Consider the following 24808-nt stretch of genomic DNA (forward strand, 5'->3'; position numbering starts at 1 on the left):
AACTTTTTCCTGTAGCCTGTCTTTTCAAAGCCTGACCATTAGGTGTTAGCTCCTTTGTGCAGAAAAACCCCTTTTATATGAAAAAAAAAAATTACAAAATTTCTAGGATTTCAGCTCAGGTACAGATGATCTTTCTGATGAGGATTCCTATTTCAGCAAGTTAAACTGAGAATAGAAGTGAAGTTTGTCTTATTTTTGCACTGAGTTTTCTGTTTTTATTTAATAAAAATGCAGGGAGTTACTGCTGTCTTATTAACTTGCAGCCGGCGTGCTTATCTTCTTTGTTCTTTGTTAAATATGAGCTGGCATGTGTTAGACTGCGTTAGCGTTCACTCTTTGGGACTTCAGTGGTTTCTAAATTTGGCATTGCTAAGCCGGTGCCCTGTTTGCTTGAATCAATTGGGGCTGCTATTTTTAGCAACAAAAGGGAATTGAAATAGCAATTTTCTTTCCATGTAATAGGTCCCCAAGAGGAATACTGATGCAAGCTCTCTGTCATCCCATATTCTCCCCCTCCCCAAAAGCACTCAGACGAAAGGCAGCTGTCATGGTTTGCGGCTGTATTAATCTTTAATCAATCGAGTGTTTTCTGCATTCAGGTGTTCAGGGAAAAAAAGGGTCACGATGAGGATCTGCCTAGAATAACTAAGCACTCGTGCATGGTCTGTGCAGTCAGAATTTGTGGGTAATGGCAGGGATAGACAGAGCAGCTAAAAATAGTATTTGCTTCCAGTGTTTCTCCAGTCTATTTTTGATGCTTGATTTTGATAAGGTTGATTGGGCTCTTACTAAAAATAGCCGTTCCTAGCAAGCTGAGGACAAAAAGTAGAATATTTTTAACAAGCACAGGCTAAAGTACTTTTGTTGGCTGGAGATAATCTAGAAGCTTGGTATTGGTCAAATGCCAGTGATTTATATAAATCTGTAATAAATGAAGCACTACTTGATGCCAAGGAGGGATAGTCTTTTCTCCCCTTGACAGCTTTTGTTTTCCCCAGGAGCTGTCATATTCTTAATATAGCCTCTGTGTTTCGTAGCAGAAGAATCTCGAGTCTTCAGTTATTTATGTGTTGTACTTTAAACCTGTGCTAAGGTTAGCTGTGCTATGAAGTTTCTCTCAACTGTATTGCTTTAACAAGGCACTCTAGGTTCCTCGTTTATTCTTTATGTTGATGTCTACTACAGCTGGGCACCGTGTGGTGGCAGACCCTCGTATCTGGATTCGGTCTTGCAGGACAGGGATGGCTCTTCTGTGGGAATGGAGGATGTAGCTGAGAGACTAGCTCTGCAGTGGCCATTTTGACAACAAATTTGAATACCTCTCAGGGGCTCAGAAATATAGCTGAGCTGCCCTCCTTGAGGTCTGTTTGTTAGCTTAATGTTTTGCCAGGGAGAGTATAGATACTCCCAAATTGCGGGACCCACATCTTTCTAGGGGGAATAGCATTGTTAGTGGCTTGACTTCTCTTTCCTAAGTAATGATGTGCATGAGTGCATCTGCAGTACTTTGAAAGGTTGCCTAAAAACTCATGCTTTTCTTAATGAAAACAGGAAAATGGCTGAACTGAAATGAATTTGTAGTTTGAAGAGGCTAGTAGAGAACATGCATAATAGTTGTTAGCTTCATTGTCAAAGCAGCGTGAGGAGTATGTCTGGTGCTGTTTGCTAGCAGCAACATGGATAAAAGTATTCCATGCTTTATCTCCATTAGGCATCTCAAAAGCTTATTTTGCCGTGGAAAACACGTTTGTATCTGAAGACGGGCTTGATCTCTTTAAGCTTTGTCTTCACTGTAGTCTAACCTTGAATTGGGGAGTCACGAATCTGTAATCTTGTTTCAGCATGATTGCTCTGCAGAACTGCAGTAGAATTTTCTATGCTTGCTGTTGCTCCCTCTCCCTGTGTCAACGCTGGTCCTTGCTCCCATCGTGAGACGAGATGATTTCTACATGCCTGCCTCATGCTTTACTGCACCATTCTTTGTTTTCGTTTTAAGACGTCCTGGCTGCATTAGAAGCAGATAAAAATGTTTTCTGGGCCTTTGAATGTTCACTTTTTACACAAAACAGACTGCCGTGGTCTGCTGGGTGCTGCTTTTGCCTGACTGTGCAGTGGTGGTCCCCTTTCTAACAGCAGGGAATGTTGACCCAGTATACCTCTTAAGGGGTGATGGATGTTTTCTAGGTGACCTCTTGTTTGGGAAGGCAGCAGCTGTTACTCCTTATAAGCAGAAGGAACATGTGAGCTCCCCTCACCGTTGGTGGTACCTTACCCCATGCATGTTTAGCCATGGGCTGTGGGATTTCTGAAGGGTAATAGCACCTATAGCAGGTGCTATAAGAAGCATTTAGTATATTTACCCCTCTGTAAGCCTCCTGGAGAAGAGTCTACATTTTTATTCCCTAAAGTCATATACCACTGGGCGTATTAATCTTCTAGCATAAAGTCACTGACTGGTTATACAGTGTCTTCCATAGGCTTTGTCTGTGTCTTTTTTTTAATAACAGGAAAGCTGTTCCATTTTAGTGCAAGACCACACATCTCACTGACTACTGAGTTGATTTAATTGTGCCCTGTGTTTGTCAAGTGTTGCCTCAAGTTTGGTACGGGACAGGAAAAGATACCAGTGGTTGTGAACTACATCTTAGTTGTTGTGTATGTGATAAAAGCTGTGAAACACACTATGTGGAACATTAGGAGGTGAAGTGGCTAGGCGGTATTAAGGTTTAGAGAATACTAGATAACTAGTCCAGTAGTAGAGGCTATGGTGGATTCCTGTATACCTGCTATGGTGTATTGCTGTGTAGCTGTATCTTAAATTGAAGATATCATTAGAAGAGGTCAGTGATGTATGAGTGAGCTCAAAGCTGGAGTTGAAAAGGTTAGGGTTTGGTTTTGTTTTTTTCATTCCTCCCCACACCACGTAGGAAGAAACATTCTAGCACAATCTTTAGAGCAAAGACGCTATGCTGTCAAGATGGAGATTTTTGGATTTATGGAAGTGGTTGCATGATGTGTTAAGGATAGGCCTGTAATTAAAATTTTAACTGCTGATCTGAGTTATTGTGCAGATGACTTCTATATATGCAATGGCAGTTGAAAGATCTACAGCCTACATATGGCACAACCTCCTCCAGCGGTGTGAGCAGATGATGCCCCATGCTGTGTTCTTTGTTCAGAGACCTTGATGCTACATTGGAAGTTTCTCTTTGCACACTTACGCTTTAGTAAGGCTGCACCCAAAGCGTTGGGGGGTTCAAAGTCACTTCTGTGGTATACATGAGTGGCTAGCATAGATGGTGATTTTAAGTCTCTTACCAGCTTTCCCACTTCTTGTCTACCATTTTGAACAGTATAGGTCTGGTTGGAATACAAGTCTGTTCATGCACAACTGAATTGAAAGCTGGGACAAGAGGATAAAACCCTTGCACACATCTGTAACCCATTGCAACAATCATTATGCCAGTTTTGCCTAGTCAAGAAAGTGTCATTACATGGAAGAGCAAAAGATGTTCCTATCCGTGTGCTGAACTCACGAGAGACAGGCTGTGTGGACTCTCCAACTCAAGACAGGAGTCTTTGGGCAGGTTTTTCTGAACTGTAGTCTTGCACGTGTCAGCTCTGTACTGATTAATATATATATATATATATATGTGCTAGTTCAAAAAAGCGTGACTTAAGATGAGAATCTGTTCTGCATGCGCCTTATGGTGTTGTGAAATATCTTGTGTACAGAACTGCTGAACTCTGGCTAGTGTTAGCTTCCTGGGGTAGAACATCTCCAGCCCAATGCAAGTGCATGTATTGATTTATTAACAGCGAGCTGTTTTCAGAGTACATCATGTTACTGGATACCTTTCTTTATTTTTCTTGCCCTCTTCCTCTACAGCCCCAAAAGTCAGGGAAAGATAGATGTTGATGTTCTTTGCCTGAAATCAGCCAGTTCTTCAATGTAAGCTTCCATTCAGGCAAACTTTTATTGGGTGGGCTCACACACGAGCTGCCTGGGCACTCGCTTCTCTTCTGGAGACAGCAGATGGCTGAAGTGGGAAGCTACTACAGTTAGTCTGACTACTGAGTAAATGTGTATAATCACACTTACGAGCTGGTGCAGCTTTCTTATACAGACAATAACTTATTCCTACCCTACTTGCTTTGCCTTCTTTAAGCTCTGCCAACTGCAGGCAGTTTGTAACTTTTGTTGGAAGGCAGTCTGTAGAAGAAACAGAATTTAAAAGCTTGATCCACACTTGAAGTTAAACTAGCTTCAGCACATCAAATTGATAGTAAAAATTTAGTTAAACTGGCACAGCTTTGGGGTGGTTAAAACTGCAACACTTGGCTCCAGAGTGGAAGCTAGAGATGAATGTAATCAGTACAAAAATTGTAAGTGCCTCGCTAATGCACAGGTCTTACCAAAGCCTCTTTTCTATCACTCTCCCCTTCCCCATAGCACATACACTTTAGGTGATCCAAAACATGGAGGAAGATAGGGTGGGTGAATCTTGACTTTTGTGACATTTGTCCAATCAGTTGCCTTTACTCCACCTCTTTTCCTTGCTTTGACAACATAGGGTTTAAGTATTGCTCTGTGCTCTGGCAGGTATCTGTCTGGGCAGCATTTCTGACCCACCAAACTGCTCACTAGTATCCCATAGATGGGATGAACTGGGTGCTACTGGTCAGCAGCAGGACAGGTCTGTATTAGTGCATGTTTCCCATTGCAGTCCTCCGGTGCTGACCTCGCTGGCCTCTCCACCAATGCAGCCATTGATGGGAAATATGTTTGCTTAGAACTGGTGAGAACTGAACCAGGTGGCTTCTCTTGAAGGATCTTAGGAAGAGAAGTGTGGCCTGAAAAAAGGTGGGATTTAAGTTATACATTGGAAAACAGTCCTTATATTGTGTTTGTTCTTCAAGTTTGTCTCCTTTTCCATGCTCCTACACTAAGTTATCCTTCTCAAAGTGGAGCCACTAGTAAAATGATGGTATTAGTACCTTCTTGTGAGAAGAGAACTTCCCTTATTGCTAAGAAAAACTAGCTGCATGCTTTATTCTTATACCTATGCCTCTACCTGCAGCAGAAGCAAAACAATAATGTATATCAGCTAGGTGCCTGGTTTTGTAGGTGATGGCTCAAGCACTTTTTTTTCCTGGTGGGGTTTTGTAATGTTTTTCATCACTTATCTGTATCAAAGTTGTTTAAATTTCTCAAGTTCTGTTCTGGAGGGTACTTTAATCTGTAATCCAGAGGTTAATTTGAAGTAGGGCCTAAAAAAAGGGAGGAACTGTCCGTTACTCATAGTTCAGTTAGAAATCTCTGATCTTCAGCTTCTTAAGTCTCATGCTCCAGCTGATTCTATTGCAATTTACCTAAGCAATGGATTCAATAAGTGAGGTAAATATCCTTGACTGAAATTGTACTTGCACTTGACTAAGCCTTTAAAGTGCTACAGACACTTTTTGGAGTCCCTGCCTTATGGAACATGCACTCTCAGCTGTAGATGCTAAAAGCTGAACAACTCGCAGCATCAGAAAAGAGTATTTTAAGATGCTGAGCTTGTTATCTGGGCATAAAACCATTAAGTCCATGACTTTTGAGTTTGAAGGAGGAGAAATGATCTATAAGTGTTGTAGTGAGGTACCTAAAGAACAGCAATTCACTAACTATAATGAAGGAAACAACAACCCCTTTCACCAAGTCACTGAAGTTGAATGTTTTCCAGATCTGGTCAACTTAGAACATGTCCAACTACTGTTGTAAGAGTGGTACCGGCACAGGTTTTTGCTGTGCTCTTCATTGTTTTACTGAAGCAATAATGAATTGTGTGATAATGCTGCATAGCATGATCAACAAGGTTGAAACTGAAGCTTGTTAGCCCTTGATCTAAAGGGATGGTGTCATCCTGCAGGACTGTAATGCTGTCTGGCTAAATGGGTAACAACATTGGTACAAGTTTGGTTGCAGGCAAGTGGACTTCTGGGAATGTATTCTTGATTTCTTCCCCAAGGTCTGCTTTTTTGATCATTTGGACCCCTGCTCGACCTTTCTATATGTGGATTTGTTTCTGTAACAAAACTGTTAGACACACTTCCCTAATCGTGTCTGGGTAGGAGGTGGCAAAACAGTCTGATGCAGACACTTGGTTTTCCCAATAAAATTCACTGGGTCTGACAGTGCAGCAGGTAGAACACAGTTTACTAGCTGGAGCATCCAGTGTGTGCAGCATGTGTTAGATGCTAACAGTATAGTCCTGCATACCCTTATCAGGCTGGAGCTATGGCATCTTGCAAATAAACCTTGAAACCAAGGAAGGGATGAATCTATGTGTGGGTGCCTTCATCTGTGGTCATCTGTAAATCCAGCTTGAGTCAGGGGCATGACTGGATCTTTTTTTCTTAGCCTTACTGCACTGTTGGCTGGCCATTCAAGCTCAAATAGGACCTTCGCTGGCAGCTTCATCACTTGTTATTACGTCCACTTATTTATAGCTAGCAGGCACAGAAACTGAAATGGTTACAGCGTTTCCTAGCTGTTATTACTCAAACAGAAATATTCTGGCTGCTGTTTGCATGACAACTGTTATGGGTGATCTGCAAGCAGTGACTAATCAAATCATCTGCAAACACGTCTCCTTCTGGTGCCCTGAAGGGAAGTTGTTGCTGAGTCCCAGTGCTGGACAACACCTCTGTCTGCTGTGAGTTTCGCTAGGGTAGTGGTTGACCTGAGAGTTGAACCAACGCTCTCAGTTAAGTTTTCTGAAACATTGAACAAGCCTAGTTATTTGGGCATGCCTACATTCAGAGATAAACAGTGGAAGCACAAACCAAGCTGTTCTGACCTGACATGAGGACAAGCAGAAAATTCCAGTATATTCTGTAACCTCTTGGAGAGTGGGAGCAGACACAGATGAATGAGTGGAGAGCTAAATGGATAAGGATGTTGAGGTGTAGGGCATTGGGTTTGAGAAGGAAGAGCTGAGAGGAAAAGGAAGGGGTGCTGAATGTGCTTGCTTAGAAAGTAGTTGGAAAAGCAGATTCTGCATGGAGGAATTGGTATTTAGTGAGCAAACTGAGATGATCAGCTACTGGTGTGGTGGGAGCCCTGGAATAATCTGTCAAACTAATGGCATGTTGAGTCACTCAGAGCTCCTCAGCATGTGGAAAAGAATCCTAGAAAGACTTGAGGCTTGACACAGATCCCAGTCACCCACAAGTGACAAAGTTTAAGCACTAGGAGCCCAGCTTGCAACTGATGGCTGCCCTGGTCGCTCATGCTTTGCTGCTAGTGAGCACAGTGGTCACAGGGAACTGAAATCTGCTGGAGAGTCACTGACAGAGACCTGTTGCCTTTGTCCTAAAATGTTTGTTTTATTGGCTACTCACAGGTTTTGATATACTTTTTATTTTACTGTATACTTAAAACTAATTTGAGAGCTGGTCTAATAATAGTCATAACTGAGTTGTGGGTTGGTTTTTTTTTAGTTAAATGACTTGGAAATCTCTCTTAGTCTGCAAAGCTGCTGAAGAAATGTAGTGGGCCAGAGGGCTGGCATGAGTAGGGGTGCTGAACCTGACTTTTGAAACAACTGTTGGGCTTCTAACTCCATCTCTTCTTCTTTCTTACACGTGGAAAGGTTTTAGTGCAAGTTGTCTAAGAGATTTAATAAAAGTTGTACACCCATTCCAGAGACTTTGATGTGTCTCTTGGCTGGAATGAGTCCTTCAATAGCCTACTAATGAACACCCATTGCAGTTATTTCTGTGAGGCGACTAATGTATATTTGTCTTTTTTTTTCCAGTGATCACAGGAGCTACTGATGGGATTGGAAAAGCCTATGCAGAAGAGGTAAGAATTTTTACCACTTGGAGGTATATCTCAGTCCTTGGCAAGATGTCATACTGTCTGAACTCTGTCAATCAGCAGGTCATACCTCCTCACCTTATCCTAACATAGATATCTGTGGAGAAAGAGATCTCCTGCCTTGTCTCCCTCTGGTGACCAGCCAAAAGTTGTATCCCTTTTTGTTAGTTTCCTTTATTTGTAAATTCTATTTTCAGCCCTTACCGTGTCCTTCATTTTTTTTTTAACTTTTTATAGTTGTTACAATTATCTTAACTTTCTCAACCCTTGGTATTTCCTTTTGGTATTTCCAGGTACTGACTAAATGGCATTTCTAGTTGCATGCAGTATGTTCCAATTATTCCCTATAGTTCATGAAGTCTCTGAAGCTGGGATTTACCTCTACCTCTTTTACTGTGCTTTTGCTCTTGATGGATATGTGGGCTCCAAATATGGTACTGGAATGTATTGCTTAAGGCAGAAAGTGCCTGTTAGTATGGGGCAATTTAGCCTATAAGCCCAGAGAACATCATGATAAATAGTGCTGACTACAACAATTTATAGCAAAAATAACTTTCAATTCCAGCAGCAGTATCAAAGTGAGCCTGTCTGTACTCATTTTTGTGTTCTCTGGAACACCAGCATGACTTTGTGTGAGAAGATCAGCTGTGAGAGATTCTTTTTCTTGAATTTTTTGTTCTGCAGAGCCCACGGGGAAAGTAGCATTCCTCTTCATGGGTAGTCCTCATCCTTCAGATTTCTCTTCAGCCCTGTGTGCCCTGCCACCTGCCCCCCTGGCCCCCAAATTCCTTTCTACTTTGCAGAAAGTAGCACCTCGTTCTATTGGGTCAAGAAAGGGGAGCTGGCTGCAAAGGAAATGAAACCTGGTGCCAACAGCACCCGTTTCTGGCATGGAGCTGACAGCTCGTACTTGCCAAATATCCCAGTTACATGGCACTGAAGCAAATGATGCAACACTAACTGCATAGAGCAAACGGAAGGAGGCCACTGTGCCCAGGGCATAGCACTATCAGGAGGAAGTCCTCTGGTGTGGGAGACGCGTCCTGAACATCATGGGAGGTTAGTTTGAGGATCTGTATGTTAGGTTATCGAGTGAATGAAGCTACAGCTTGCTTTATGTTCTGTTGGTGTGTCTAAGAGCCCGGCTGCCTTCAAACACGAATGTGTGCTGCTGGCAGCCTTCAAGCCCCCATTAGGAAAGCTGATGACAAGCATGAGGTCCTGCTGGGAAACAAGAACTGTTTCAGCTTCTTTGCTATAGTTCCTGTAGGCACAGAGCACCCCAAAAGCACTCCAGAGGGTACAAATGTTCATTCTTGGGCTATAGAATAAAACATATTTTTCATGAGTTGTATTTATTATTGTTACTTACTTATTTGTTTAGAATAAAGCACAAATCCACCCTTTGACAGTTTAGGTGGATGAAGAATACTTGATGAAGTCAAGTGTGGATGCAGGGTGAACTGTGGATATGTGAAAAGACTTCTCAATCTTTCAGTTAACTCTAGAGATGTCTTCATAACTTTCTACTAGAAATTCCCTTCAGGTTACTACAAATGCCACTAACATACAGCTGCTTGGGCACTGATGGCTGTGATTACAATCATGCAGGTGACTTCCTTCTCCTTGGAGGAGTTTGAGAAACGAAACAGCATGTTTCCGCCTCTGCGAAAGTTTGATGTGGTCACCACTAAGCGATGGAAGAATGTTACGAGTTTGTGAATTCTTTGGTTATACTCTGCTCTGTTGGTTATTTCTTTTCCAAGCAAAGAACCATTTTTATGCTTTTCGTTCTTGCATTATTATTCTTTGCTCAGCCCTGATATCCTTTTTGTCGCTAGACCATCCCTTCATGAAAAGTAGTGCCACAGTAAACGCAAGTTTTCTTCTCTGTCCAGGTAGTGCTTGCCCACTGTTTGATTCCCAAGCAGCACACCTTTTTCTTTTTACTTTTTTAAAGGATACGGTCAGGAGTCACTATTTGTTGCCCCTCTCTTGCTGTCTGCTGTTTGTTTTTGCAAATCATGAGTTTAAATTTAATCTTAGATGTACTTGTATGCTAGTGATAAACTAAAGGTTGTGATCCCATTGTGTACTACGCAGTACTCTGCTATGCACATTTGCTTAGTGTTGTTTTTTTAGATCCTCTTGCAATACCTACTCTAACAAGAGCTTTAACTCTGCTTTGATGGGCCGTTCATGACATTCCTTTCAATTCTAGAGAGAAAGGGCTTTAACAGCAGCTGTGGTTTGTTACCGAAGTGGATAATGTGGTAGTTACTAACATGGCATTTACGGAAATCAGACACCTCACTTCATGAACCTCATGAAGTTCAACAAGGCCAAGTGCAAAGTCCTGCCCATGGGTTGCAGCAATCCCAAGCACAAACACAGGCTGGGTGACGAGTGGATTGAGAGCAGCCCCAATGAGGAGGGCTTGGGGGTATGAGTGGATGGAAAACTGACCGTGAGCCAGCAATGTGCGCTCGCAGCCCAGAAAGTCAAGTACATCCACCAACTCCATTAGAATGGTGACTCTTGGTTGCATCAGTCCTTAAGCTACAAGAGCATCTTCCCGGTGTTCCCTACTCTGGGTGAGTTTCTGTGATCAGTTTTAAGATCTCCTTGTTAAACCTTTTCAGGACCCTAGGGACACTGGCCAGAGATCTAAGTATAATGGCAGGCTATCTACAAAGCAAGCGGGTATTCCTTGTTACATAAAAATGTGATTAGTTACTGACATCTCAGAGGATCATTATTGCTCTTTGGACTGTTGTGGTTGGTTCCTTTCAACCCACTCGGCCTTTACCAGTGAAGTCAAAGCTCTCAGCAGAAACTGATCTGGTTGCATCAGACTCAAACTGAACTTGCTGTTGAGCACTGTATCTTTTCCAAGTTTGATTACTTTTCTTAGTGGTATTTGTTCCTAGTTACAGGCTCTTTTCTTGGCCATTTTATATGCTCTGTGCTCAGAGAACTCCTCTTGCAAATGGGTTTCCATTTTGAGATCTCAGATGCGCTTCTTGGAGTGTGTCCCTTTAGTGTGAACATAGCAGCAGTTTTTCTCAAGCTTGCTCTTGCGGTGAAAGTTCTCTAAATGTGCTGAGGTTCCACTGAATGCATTGGCATGGCTTTTCTCCCTCGACTTTTGACACAAGTACAGCTGGATACTTTTCCATAAAACTCGGGTACCTGCTTAAGCAATCTGAGAGCCCAGAGATGATGACATGCAGTTTGCTTTCTTTCACCAGTCAACAGTCTGGAGCTTGCACCTATGAGGAACATCTCTGGGGCTTTTTTGTCCCATGGGACCACAGCTGTTTCAGGCTGACTAGATTGCTGTCAGATTGTCCTTGGTGTCAGAGGCTGAGATACTTAAAATCACAGAATCATCATTGACACGCTAGAGGGAAGGGATGTGCCATCCAGAGAGACCTGGACAGGCTGAAGAGGTGGGACCATGTGAACCTCATGGAGTTCAACAAGGCCAAGTACAAGGTCCTGTCAGGGCAATCCCAAGCACAAACACAGGCTGGGTGAGGAGTGGATTGAGAGCAGCCCCAAGGAGAAGGATTTGGGGGTATCAGTGGATGGAAAACTGACTGTGAGCCAGCAATGTGAGCTCACAGCCCAGAAAGCCAGCTGTGTCCTGGGCTGCATCCAGAGCAGTGTGGGCAGCAGGGCGAGGGAGGGGATTCTCCCCCTCTACTCTACTCTCCTGAGACATCCCCTGCAGGGCTGCGTCCAGCTCTGGGGGCACCAACATCCGAAGGACACGGACCTGCTTGAGTGGGTCCAGAGGAGGCCACAAAGATGCTGGGGGGGCTGGAGCACCCCCCTGTGAGGACAGGCTGAGAGAGTTGGGGGTGTTCAGCTGGAGAAGAGAAGGCTCCGGGGAGACCTTATAGCCCCCTACTTAAAGGGGCTACAGGAAAGATAGGGAGGGACTCTTGATCAGGGAGTGAAGGGATAGGATGAGGGGTAACAATTTTCAGCTGAAGGGGAGATTTGATTAGATATAAGGAAGGAGTTCTTACCTGTGAGGGGGGTGAGGCCCTGGCACAGGTTGCTCAGAGAAGCTGTGGCTGCCCCCTCCCTGGCAGGGTTCAAGGCCAGGTTGGACGGGGCTTTGGGCAACCTGGGCTAGTGGAAGGTGGCCCTGCCCATGGCAGGGGGGTGGGACTAGATGGTCTTTAAGGTCTCTTCCAACCCAAACCAGTCTGTGTATGAAGTACAGTGTTCAGTGACAAACTTTGTCATAATTCTCTTTGAAAGAAGCTTCTTGATTCACATGCTTCTGCTAGAAAGGAAGATGAGGTTAAGTCACTTTAGGTTGTTGCTGTACTACTATGCTCTGGTGTTAGTTTTGTTTTGTTTTGTTGGTTTTTTTTTTTGGTTTGTGTTTTTTTTAGATTTCCTTGAAGACCCATTCTCATCTGCTTCCTAAGGCAGTGAAGGAGTTTTATTGGAGCAATGAGAACTTACCTGTTTTTTATATGTAGGTGTTAAGTGTCTGAAAGGCAGTGTCACTATGAATTGGATATATTGTTTTTAGTTTTTACTGGAAGAGGGTAATAGTCACCAACGTTGTTTTCATTGCAGAGTAATTCAGATGTGTAGCTGTCTTTCTGCAGACACTTTTAAATTGCGTTGTTAGATCACATTTCAAACTTGGAGCAATAGGTCTGATTTGATGACTGGGATATGCTCTGGCCACAGCTTAAGTTACACAGATAGCTTCCCTAAAAGAACTGCATGAGTAAATGAACCTTTATACCTGTGATTAGGACACCGTAAGAGTAGAGCCTGACTAAAGGAAGGAGGTATTGAGTGCTGGAGTAGTTTTGCACCACAGGTATTCAGGTGACCGTGGATTTATTAGTTTTCATGTTAAGCTCAATTACAGGTAATAACATCTTTGCTCTGTCTTGCAGAGGTGTTGTGAAAGTTCTATAAAATATCTGCTGTTGGTTTTCTTTTTTATAAATGTACCAATACATCTGCATTGGATGATTGAGAAGATAATGAATTTGGTGAGAAGGGAATCAAGTAAGAAGTAGTAGCATGGAAGTATTTTTGTCTTCGTTTTCCCCTTAATGTCTCTATTAAAACTAATTTTTTTTCCAACTTGTTGGTCATATATTGTTGTGATGTTGTGACAAATGATGCAATTTCTTTAATTAGGATACGAACTTTGAATCAATTTATGACTGTTCTTATGTCTCCTGTTCTGTTTTGTTGCAGTTAGCAAGACGTGGAATGAAAGTGGCTCTAATCAGTAGGTCAAAAGAAAAACTGGACCATGTTGCTAGTGAAATAAGTGAGTTGAAAACTTCTTCCCTAAACTTCATAGGCATACTTATAAATAAATGCAATTGTACATGAATTTCATACATGCTAATATATACACCTCTGATCTTGAAAAAAGTTTCCTCTTGTGCACAGCACAAATGTTACAGATATAAGCTGTAAAGGCCTTGCCGATTAATTTTACAGGTGTTCATATTTAACTTCTGAGAAGAATAGTGCTTAATTCTGGAATAAGTACTTCTGAAACTGTTAGTCTTCCGTAAGAACAGCTTACCAGGTCAGACCGAAACACTACTTATCCCTATAGTAGCTGTCTAAAATCATAAGGCAAAAAACCATGTAGTCATTACTTCATCTGAATATTTGCTCAGTTTGAAGCAAGTTTGATTTCCTGGGCTGCAGCCATAAGGGTGGTTTCTTTGTAACTCAAAGTTGTTGAAATTACTCATTGTACTAGGAATATAGGGAATGAGTGAATGTGTTTAAGAACCTGTTTTAGGGATTGTTTCTTCAGTAAGTGTGTAGTAAATGGCTGTAATGTGAAAATAAGGGAGCAGCTTGAGTATTCCAGTCACGAATGTAAAATGGATATTTTGTATGGGATTGGTTAGCAGAAAGCTTTCTCAAGTCTCATGCTGACAAATGATTTTGCAATCAGAGCAAAGTATAACCATAACACACAAGAATTCCTCTTGTAATCTATCTCTCTTTTATTAAGGCAGATTTCGTGCAAGGTTATTAGTTTATACAGAGTATGTCAAGATAAAGTGAGAAATGTAGCCTTGTGTGTAGAGGTTTTTGATAAGTGGGACTGGGAGTTTCTCAGCATATTGATGCTGGGTAAAGAAACCTCTAAGATTATGCTTCTGTTCTACCCTCCCTTGTTTTGCTTAGACTTTTGTGTACACAATGCAGATAATTGTAAGAGCTGTTCTTTTTTCAGAGGTCATAAATGTATTATTTTGGCTTGTGTCAAAACTGTCAATAAATTTGCTAGTTACACTGCTTTATACTGTAAAGCATAATCTGTTAAGTCAAGCTTCAACAAACTGTCCTCTACAAAGTTGTAGGGGTCTGCTTAGTGAATGTAAGGACGACTGAAAGACTCAAGGATTGCAGCTTGCTTAATGGTAACTGTTTTACTACTTTACTGAAAGATAGAGGGCTTACAGTTTTGTTGATATAAATGCCACTGTTTCCGATTTCTAGTGTCCAATTTAAGATGACAGAAAAGTCTTCCTTTCTACGTGTATATTTAGGTGGTAGAGAGCATTCCTCTTCAGAGTGAAGGTGGCATCAAGTCCAATCTTCTGCTGGTTTGGAAGTCACCGGCATTGTTCGTTAGTATCCTGCATTTCAGGGTGTCACTGCAGTGTTTGCAGATGCCTGCAACGCTCTAGCTGCTAGAGTCACAGTGTAAATGCAACAATATAGGTGTCACTGCTTGGGTAACCTGTGTGAGTACTGAAGCTTACTGCAAATACGTAAAGAAGTTGCAACAAGGTGGTCTTTATGGTGGTCACTGCGGCAGCTGGATGGTAGTTTGCTGTATATGTGGGCGTATGCAGTCATGTTCCTTACAACGCTGTATAAAGTTGTCTGGCTAAGTAAAAGAGTTAACTGATAGAAGTATCTACAAATATCTTGTTCTGGAATCAAACATTTAAGCAGGAAGCGACAAGCAGGAAGCGACAAGCTTCCTGAAAGTGGGCATAGCCTTTTCTGTAACAGTCTGGAAATTTCTTCCTCCTTGCAAGTTAAGCATGATGCTGACAAGACAGATAAATCTACCGCTTTGAGCTTTCAGCACTTCCATGATAGCTTCTGGGGGAGTTTTTCAGATTAAAAAAAATGGGTACGCATACCTATGCAGAGCAGTCTGTAATACATAATTACAGTTAGGCCTCACCCAAACATTTTTCTGCTTTCTTTCCTAAACCATTCTGAAATGAGATGACTCACACTGGGTTTTCAGAACATTTCTTTTGACAACACTGAGCTACTGAAATGTATACCTTGTTCGTTGTGGCATATGCTGAAGGATTAGGATAGTCTGCATAATCAAGCAAGCCTGAATTGCACTTTCAGATCTTGCTAGGTTTTAGCTGGACAGAATTTTCTTGTATTCAGGCTCATGTGGTCTCTGCAGTCTGTTCAGATGATGTCATATACAATGTGGGTGACTTTTTTTTAGAGCTAAGGCTGTAACTACTTAGGTGTTTACCTTGCAGGCTGCTAAGGTAGCTTTAAACTTCTTTATGGTGGTCCCACAATTGTTTCTCAAATTGACATGAGCTTGCTCCTCTTGACTAATGACCCTTAATCACTTTAAGGAAGAATAGGTGTTTAATTAATTCCAGTTCTTTGAACTGTGTGAGCCAGGCATGTTTTCTGTTCCTTCTTCATTTTCACTGATCAGAGTCCAGCTCATGGACTCAGAACCCAGAGGGCTTTTGAGGATCAGGTGTGTTCATTCTATTTCAGAAGAATCCTTTCTTGTTCTCTTAGGATATACTTACATTGAGTGATAGCTATGTACAAAATGCAAGTTGCATAACCACCATCATAAGGGAAGTACTGTTAGGTCTTTCGGAATGTTCAATGCCAGCTGACCTAGATCTGATGCTTTTGTGTGGTGTGGGCATTAAACTGCCTGTACTGATGTTACAGGAGGGCCAGGTGTTCTGAACTTGTGTCTCAGTTTGAGCAATGAAAATTAGCGGATTAATTACAGGTAGTTAAAGACTTCAGAACACTTTCCAATGTCTTCAAGCATGTTGTAAAGCTGATTTCCCCCCCCCCCCCCCCCCCCTTTTCAGAATACTTCAGTCTTGTAGGATTTGCCACAAAAGGACAATTTTGCTTTGTGTTCCCTAAGGAATAGCTCTTATGCCACAGGCTGAAGAAGTGCTGAATTTTCTCTTCAGTGGTCATGGAACTATATAGGTTTTATGGACACATATTTGATCTTTTAATAAAGTTTTCATGCACAAATACTGACTACTAGGGTCACTATACAAAATGCTTGGTCTAGTTTAGTTTATGCTACATCACATTGCTGGCACCTTTTTAAAGTATCTGTTGTATTTCATCACTAAACACTTTTAAAGGTTCAGGGAGGAGCAGAAAGAAAACTTCTCTGTGAATGGAGACAATTATTTGAATGCCATTTAATGAGACTGTTCCCCGATTTGCTGATTTAGTCATGAGAATGGTCTCAGACATCTCAGGTTCTCTGTGCCAGCAGGTGGTTCAAGAGGCATGGATTTGCAAGCAGAAAAGCTTCAGTTATTGCACTGCTGCCAATAGGTATGTTCTGAGGAGACTTGAGAAGAACTTTGCTGTAGAAGCTCATCACCTAAGGGCTGCAATATGAAGATTGTAGTGAAAACCAGTCAAGCAGGGAAAACACTTTAAAGAGAGCTTGCCTGTAGGGAAATTGTCAGAAGGAAGTATTTGGTATTGTTGTACGTTATTAGCTGATGGCTTTACAGGGCAGGTGGTGGAGTTGTGCATGAGTGGTGGGAGCCAAAAAACCCCCCAGTTGTAGCTAAGTAGTGTTTCTACTTGCCAGTATAAGTATCTACTTACATGTAGTAAGTGCATGTAAATGCAACATGTAAGATTTTGAGTTTGTCATCTACTACTATATAATTCAAAACTTTTTTTTAAAAGTAAATTCCCGTTTGCTGCTTTGAAGGTGGTGGTTGTTAGTGTTACATACACCTAGGTGATAATATTAGCTCCTAAGAAATTGTTCAGACTGAAAAAAAAAATATTTATTTTCCAATGCATTCTCACAAATGGTTGTTTAACTGGAATACATTGTCTTTTAAGCCTTTAATCCTGTTTAAGAACCAGCATCCAAAACTTTAATTTGATTCTGTTACCTGTCTTTCTTTAGGAAAGTACAAGGTTTTGCAATTATAATCTGCATAGCTGACTGATTGCTTCCAGTAAGTTTCCTGAGCTCAGCTTGTTGTGGTCCTGATGTTGCTTGGTCGTGGCAGTTTCTTCTTGAGTTGCTCTCTCACTGTAAGATTTCAGGTACATCATAAACTGACAGCTTTCATGTTTAGACTTGGGATATATCATGTTCTTGCTACTCTGGCGAGATTTGTCAGTACAAGAAAGGAATGGGAAGTGGGTGTGCCAAAACCAGAAATGTTCCTTCTCCATTTCCTAGGCAGGTGGGTTTTACAACTTTCTTCCGCTTCCTTGGTAACAAGATAGTGGGGAGCATTCGGAAGCAGAACTGATGCTGACCACTGTGCTCATGCCCCAGCTGTTACTGTCACCTACTGCTACAAACGGCCAGTGCCCCCAACGGCAGATCTGTCCCCTGCAGATGCTCAGCCCTACTTACCTTGAAGCATTTTGCCACTTAATCTCTGCCCTGTTATTTGCATTTCCTGCCCCACACACCCTGGTAAATCCTCCTCGCATCTTGGAGTTGGCAGGTAAGAATATTTGCATTCAATAGAGGAGGTTGAAATGCAGACAAACGCGGTGAGATAGGGGACATCATCTTCTTACTTTTCTTGCACAGAAATGACAAGGTTCACTTTCCTGAGTGTAACCTGAAGACTAACTGAATCCAGCAGTTATTTTGACCTTTTGTGATCTATTTCAAGGTAAATTAATGTGTTTGCAGCCTTTCATCATCTGAGCCAGGTTCAGCTTGACATACTTGAAATCCCCATATATTTCTTGGACTTGACAAAACGGCTTCAACTATTTTGGACTTGTTTTGATGCACTGAAGTCACCTTTCACATAAAGTTGTAGCATAAAGATCTGTGATTCAAAATGAGCTCTCAGTTTTTTCATTTCTAGAGAAAGTTTCCCTTGGATGAAGTGAAGAGAGTTCCTGTGGTTTTGCCTTGAATGATGTCAACTACTTACTAAAGGGGCAGTTGTCAGACACTGTAGAGAGCTGATGGAGGATTCAAGCCAAATTAATTTTTATTACTTTGTCAGTAAATGAGGTAGATGAACCCCGAGCACAATCCACAGAACATATAAAAGCCATAGAGCTGTTGGGAAGAGAGCTTATCTTCATTTTTTTTTTTTTTTAAATTTAAATTTTTTCTTTAAGAAGCATTCTGCTTTTGTGATTTGGGGTGTGTCCTGTGTCTTGTTTCCCCCCCCCGTCCCCCGTCCCCCCCCCGTCCCTCTTTTTTGTCATCATCTTTTGCATTTTCTCAGTCAAATTTTTCCTGGATTAATTTGAAGAAACTGTGCAGAATGCTTGGAGAGAAATACTTGACAGATGTCCTGAAAGCTATAGGATGCAGTCATAGGGCTACTTCACTATCTAGGAGACTTTTGAAGCAAGGTAGAACAAGCCATGAGTAGGATGTTCTGTGGGTGTCTAGTGACGTCCTTGCAAAAAGACTTTGTTTATATATCAGCTGCCAGCATACAGAGTAACAGATCACATTGTAATAGCTGCTTTTAAGGATGAAAACCTGTTTAAGAAAGTTTAGCAGTTGGTGTCATGGGTTACACATAGCAGTAAGTAACCTGGCAAGTTCTAGCAGATGGTGCTTTTTCATACCTGGCAAGACTGAGTTAGCCTCTTCCAGAAAGAATGATTGGAAGCATGCTTGCTGTGAACCTCACTGCCAGAGTGCTTCTGTGCAGTATTTTTGGGGTTTGTGTTGATAATTTGTAAACCCTTAAAGTCCAGGAGAAGAAACGTGTAAAGGTCATTAAAACATGAATGAGGTGCTTTGGCTTCCCTTTTCTGAATATAAACTACAGTGGAAGTAGCCTCTTCCACACCTCAGATACTATGTAGATTGTGCCTGTAGGTTCAGGACTAACTCTGGGACCTAATGGTGTCGTGAGTCTTAATGTTTTACACGCTAGGTAATTGGATCAGTGGGGCAGATGACTTACTACTCTTGAAACCTGGACAGAAGACCCAGGAATTACTTGTCCCGCAAATGTTCAGGGTTGTTGCTTCCTCTGCCTGACAGTGGTTGGGTGGGGGAATAGGTTGCGTTTTCTCTAACGCACAGAGACTTACTGCCTCTCTGCGTTAACAACTTCTTTGTAACATAAGCTTATGTGGATGCCAAAACCAAGAGCCCTTGTGTTAGTCTCAGGACCATTAAACACCTTCTGTTAAAGCAAAAGCTGCAATATATTGCTTATCGTTTTCAGTGTAAAATAAACTGAATATTACATGAAAAATGAGTATAGGATTGTTTTCACTGAGTGAAAGTCTGTTTTGCAAATCTGGTTTAAGGCAATTGGTGAAAGCTCTATTGCTGAGAGACTTAAAATTAGACCTTTTAAGAGACTCTACGGGGAACAGTCTCTGTGGCGCAAGGAAAGGACTGGATGATGCAGACAGTGCTGTCCTCCTTCTATAACTTTGTTCTGTGAGTGTATATTTTAGTCTCTTGTCACTTTTTTAGCAGGTTGAGTTGCATTACACCAAGCCCTTTTTATCTGTCAAAGCTGTAAAAATCCCCGATAGACTTCTTTGCTGAGGAAATGGTGATAATCACTTTAAAGTTTTTTTCAGGAGTATGTTGTGAAGAAAATAATTAATCCTAGCTCTTCGTAGAGAAAGAAAACTCATTGGATCTGTTTTTAACAACAAATTATTTAGAAAAAAAATCTATGAATATGAAAACCAAATTTTTAAATGGTGTAACTAATGGGTACAAGTACACTTGTTGTGTAACTCCTTCAGAACCTGCAACACTTCCAGTACTATATTACTTTGTGCATTAGATGTGGGTTAATTAACAATGTATTTTCCCTTATAAGTGACACTTTGGTGAACCCTGAAAACTGTGGTTTTAAGTGTCTGTCTTTTGACTGCAGTAAACACTTCTCTGTGGATGCTGAATGCAGATGAAACTATCAGGGACATAAAAAATAATGCTGAATTAGCCTAGAACCTTGTTTCACTTTTAACATTTGTTTTAATTCACATAAAGTGACTGACTTCAATGTCTTAAAATGACTTGAGAGTAAGGGCACAATTTTTTTAAAATCCATACTATGATACCTTTGAGTCTTAGTAAGTGACTCTTAAATTCTTACTAATGCTTCTGGTCATTCTGGAATTCACTCTGTTGAACGTAAATCTGAAAAAAGAAGTGTGTTTTTTAATTCGTTACTGTTTTAATAATTACAGGGCTGGAGAATCTAGACTTTTATTTGTGAAATGTGATGAAAATTCCTGTTTACATGTATATACGTATCAAGTGTACACATTGTCACAGGCAATAATATTAAGGGAAACTAAATGTTACAGGAGGTATTGGAAATAGTCCATATGCCCTTCCTAAAATGAGCTAGTAAATTAAAAATAGCTTTCTTCATGCTGTAAAAACCAGTACCACCAATGAATATCAAAAAAAAGCCTTGGAGGGCGTTGAAAATAGCACTGGGAAAAGAGAAGGAACAGGAATCTGAGATGCTGCCTGTGACACAACACTAACCTTCCCACACCTCACGTTGCACTTATCTCTGAAACAGCTGGCCATCGCATCCTAACGAACGCTCTGTGGATATTTTGAGGTAGTGATGAGGAAAACCACACAAGGGCAAAACACTGCTATTCTGCATAAGCAGGACCCCAGACCTACACGAGGATGGACGCATGTGTGATATCTGTTGGGGTCTCCAAGGCCGAGCCCCGTTGCGGCGTGCTGGAGCGAGGGGGTGTGCATGGCCAGCGTCAAAGCTGGGCTTGCCTTCCTGCCTGGAATAACATCGACATTTGGAAACCATGCGACAACTAGACTGTGCAGCCCCCCTGGCTGTCAGCCTCTGCAGCTGTTTTTACAGGCTGCTTGATTTTGTGTTTTTAGTTAGCTTTGTAATTAGGACAAGCTTGATTTAGGAAAGCTTACAATGTTGAGCATAATATTTGGGTGAATGGGCTTATTGATCCTGTGTGTGCTAAGAATGTTTTTCTGACTCGATAAGTGTATCTTAGAAGCTGTAATATATTTTGACATAATGGGAGTCAGAGAGGAGCAAATGCAGGCAAGTATTAATAAAGCGTGTTTCTTCCTATGTTTTGTAGTAACAGTACTGCTTATACACATTAAAAACTTAAATGTCCCCTGTGGCTCAAGGGTTTGTGGACTGGCTTAGAGATCCGTCTTCTGCTCTGTCGGCTTTGAAAGCTGAGAAGTGAGGAATTGACTTGTGTATATTGAAACTTAATTATGTGTACATTTAAGAGAATGTTTAAGAGAATTGTAACATTTGAAATAAGGTCTGGCATTTTTTTACCCACTCTATACTTCTATGTGATTAGATTTTTAAAATATTCCCTATTTTTAAGGAGCCTGTGTCTATGAAATTACACATGCAATTAGTGCAGTATGTAAGGAGTTCCCTGGCACTGTTGCATGTGTAGTTGAATGAAAAGAATCTGAACCTATTCAGTAGTGCTTTAAAAGCATACACATGTGCTTTTAAAAAAATCTGTTGTAACGTAGCAAGTTGTGTTAAATTGTAGGCAGGCATCTCATTGTACTATGCAGAAACTGCTACTGTATAGCATTCCTACCTGGAGACTTCTTGTGCAAACAGAGCTTTCTTTTAGCTACAACTTCAACTTTTGTTATTCTTTAGATTACCAGTACTCTGCTTCAGAGTTTTATAGAAATGTCTATAGTTTACATAATAGTAATAAAAATCCTGCTATATCTGTTGCTGCGTATTGAACGCTGGTGTTCCCTTGCAGGGGGTCTGTGCTGTGCAGCATCCCTCTGGATGAGGGTGCAGCACTAACCCTTCATCTCCTCCTGTGCTGCTCTCCAGGCCCTGGTCTCTCTTGTTTCCTCACTGGTAGAAATGAGAAGTGTGATCCATCATCTGGGACAAGGAGTGATAGAGCTACACGAATGGGAGCTCTCATTCCTTCAGAAAGAGTAGTCTCTTAGGTATTCAGTTTGTCTATGGACTTGGTAATTGAAGCATAAATAAAATGCATGTAGCAAAAGAGTCCAGAGATTTAGCTCTAGATTGCCTTTTCTCTATCTGTTACTTGTGTTACTGGGATCTGAATCCTGAAGAACATTGCAGGTTCTCCAGGGTTTCTGCTCTTTTTGCTCCTAAGTATCCATATGCTTTTCTGGTAATTCACTCACAGTGAAATACAGATAGGAGGAGGTTTGTATCTCATTTTACCTGTCTTTCTCAATATCTTGGACTTCACCGAGTAACTTAAAGCTGTAATTAACAGCTGGTCTCTATTCTGCTGAAAGACAAAGCTCATTCCTTGCATTCTTAAGTCCCTCCAAAATGATCAGAAAAAGCTAGCTCTTGTTATAACCAGCTGATTTTAGCATGCTTCTGTATGGTGAATAATATCAGTGGGTAATAACCATCTGCTGTCACCAGTCTGAGTTACTGGTCCTTCTGGTAAACAGATCCCATCCGTACATGACACTTGGTGTGCCACTTCTGTGAACTCCGAAAGTCCCAAATGGAATAAATTCTTCCCAAAATGGATGACTCTGCCTTAAAAAAACCCCAAAGACCTGTAGAGCTATCTGCAGCCACTCTGTAGTCTTAAATTCTTCGTTTCTGCCCTGTGTAGCTACAGTACTAAAAAGCAGGATTGCATGTTTTGCTTTCATCTCTCAGCTTCTTACCTTTCAGTGAAAGGTTACAAACTCTTTCTGGAGGCTGGGTACTGAATTAGGGGGAGTTTTGCTGCTGCAGTGATACTGGGAAGATGACATCTTTATTTGTGGATGTAGCTGAATCTCCTTACTTAAACAAATTTTTCCTTTCCTGTATGATGAAGAATGGAGAGCTGTTTTTCTACTGCTTTACTTGCATCTCTGGCCATTCTGAAGCTGAATACCAAGTGAGACTTCTTTTATGGTTTTGCAAGCAAATGCTTTATACCACATCACTGTGATGGCAATATTTATATGAGACTTTGAAGGTAAAGGGATGAGATGCTTCAGTTCTAGAAAGATGTTTTTAATGTACTTTCCGTGAGCTTGAAATAACTGTTCCCTGTACTTGCTTGTGATATGGGCCTCGTATCCTGAAGCTCTCTGTTGCAAAATTGACTGGATTTGTTTCAACATATATGGTGCAAATTTAAGCTGCTGTAGCCGACCGCCTTGAAACAGGTGGTGCAAGTACTAATGTTATTTTATTAAGGGTGGTGATCTTCTAGTTTTCCTGTTTCCCAGCAAGACTTTGTACCACAGACCCCTTTAACACTGACACTGTTTCTGTCAGGTAAACTGAGCAGTTTCTCCTGACCACCAGGCTAGAATCTGTTTGCTTTCTTTGCACCTAAGTACACAGGGTTATCCTCCAGGGGATCCTTCTTTCAAGCCCACTCTATCTGTGTCTGAAAACTTCAGTTTCTTAGCCTGTCAACCAAGATTTCAATTTAGAGGGGCTACTGCTTTTAATTATTTGCAAGCTTCAAAAAAGAAAAGAAAAATCAAAAGATGCTTACCTCCTAGCCACTTTCCAATTCTTCATTAGTATTTATTTAGGATGTAGCTCACTGCAGTTTCTAACTTCCTACCTGCCATCCCCCTTTTTTAATTTCAGTGTAATCCTTTGCTCTGGTGTTCTAGGTAATGTGGTATTATTTTACACGTGAATCTTTTTAGTAGCAAATGTGTAGCCTAGTTTGCCAGATCATTTAGACTGGTGTTTTCCTTGTGTAGCAAGACACTGGATACATTTCCTAAGTCACACATCTCTGGCCTTTGGAGTTAGTTAAGATTTTGCTTGTAACTAACCATCTTACAGATGAGAACTCAGGTAAGCATTTTGTCTTTTTGGCTCTTGCTCAGGACAGTGCTGTTGTGCTTTCTGCCACTGAGTTGTCCTTTCTCTACCTTTCTGTCTTCAGTTCTCTGCTGCCTCAGTTGTGCCTGCTCCGTGGCTGCCTGCCTGCTGAAGTGCACAGTTGCCAGCCCCACCAGTATTGATATAATACTTCTTTGAGGATTATTACACCTTTCCGTCCCCCAGTGCTGCAGTGTCTTTCACTTAGGATCTTGCTGGCTATAAACTAACTTAATTTGGCATCTGGAGGTACTGTTTCCATTGTAAGGTAGAAGTGGGGGTCTCCTCTGGGCCCCTTAGGCTTAAATTTGCTCTTTAGCAGCCTTCATTCTTGTGTTTGTAAGTAAACACTAATGGCACATCTGTGTAAGAGTAGATAGTATTTTTGATGACTTAAAATCATGTATCCTTTTAATAAACATCCTGATTTCTGATTTTAGTGTTAAACTGAGTCTCTAATGAAATTTGTTTGCAAGAACTTCCATGAACATTGTTTTTTAATTTTTATACAGGCATTGTCTAGAGTTTAGGCAGACTATTGAGATCTGGACATAGAGAATCACAGAATGGTTTGGGTTGGAAGGGACCTCAAAGACCATCTAATTCCACCCCCTTGCCATGGGCAGGGACACCTTCCACTAGAGCAGGTTGCTCAAAGCCCCGTCCAACCTGGCCTTGGGAGGGGCAGCCACAGCTTCTCTGGGCAACCTGTGCCAGGGCCTCACCACCCTCACAGGGAAGAATTTCTTCCTTTTATCTAACCTGAATCTACTCTCTTTTAGTTTAAAACCATTACCCCTCATCCTATCCCTTCACTCCCTGATCA

General features: G+C 41.4%; 1 protein-coding gene across 1 annotated transcript in view; it reads left to right on the forward strand.

The window, feature by feature from the left end:
• HSD17B12 (hydroxysteroid 17-beta dehydrogenase 12) overlaps positions 1-24808 on the forward strand; it is a 91352-nt gene that overhangs the window by 26371 nt on the left and 40173 nt on the right. The window contains 2 exon segments of the mRNA XM_074909396.1: positions 7803-7849; positions 13109-13184. Of these exon segments, the coding sequence (XP_074765497.1) occupies positions 7803-7849; positions 13109-13184 (123 nt within the window).

Source organism: Athene noctua, chromosome 6, assembly GCF_965140245.1.
Source record: "Athene noctua chromosome 6, bAthNoc1.hap1.1, whole genome shotgun sequence".
In the NCBI taxonomy this organism is placed as follows: Eukaryota; Metazoa; Chordata; class Aves; order Strigiformes; family Strigidae; genus Athene; species Athene noctua.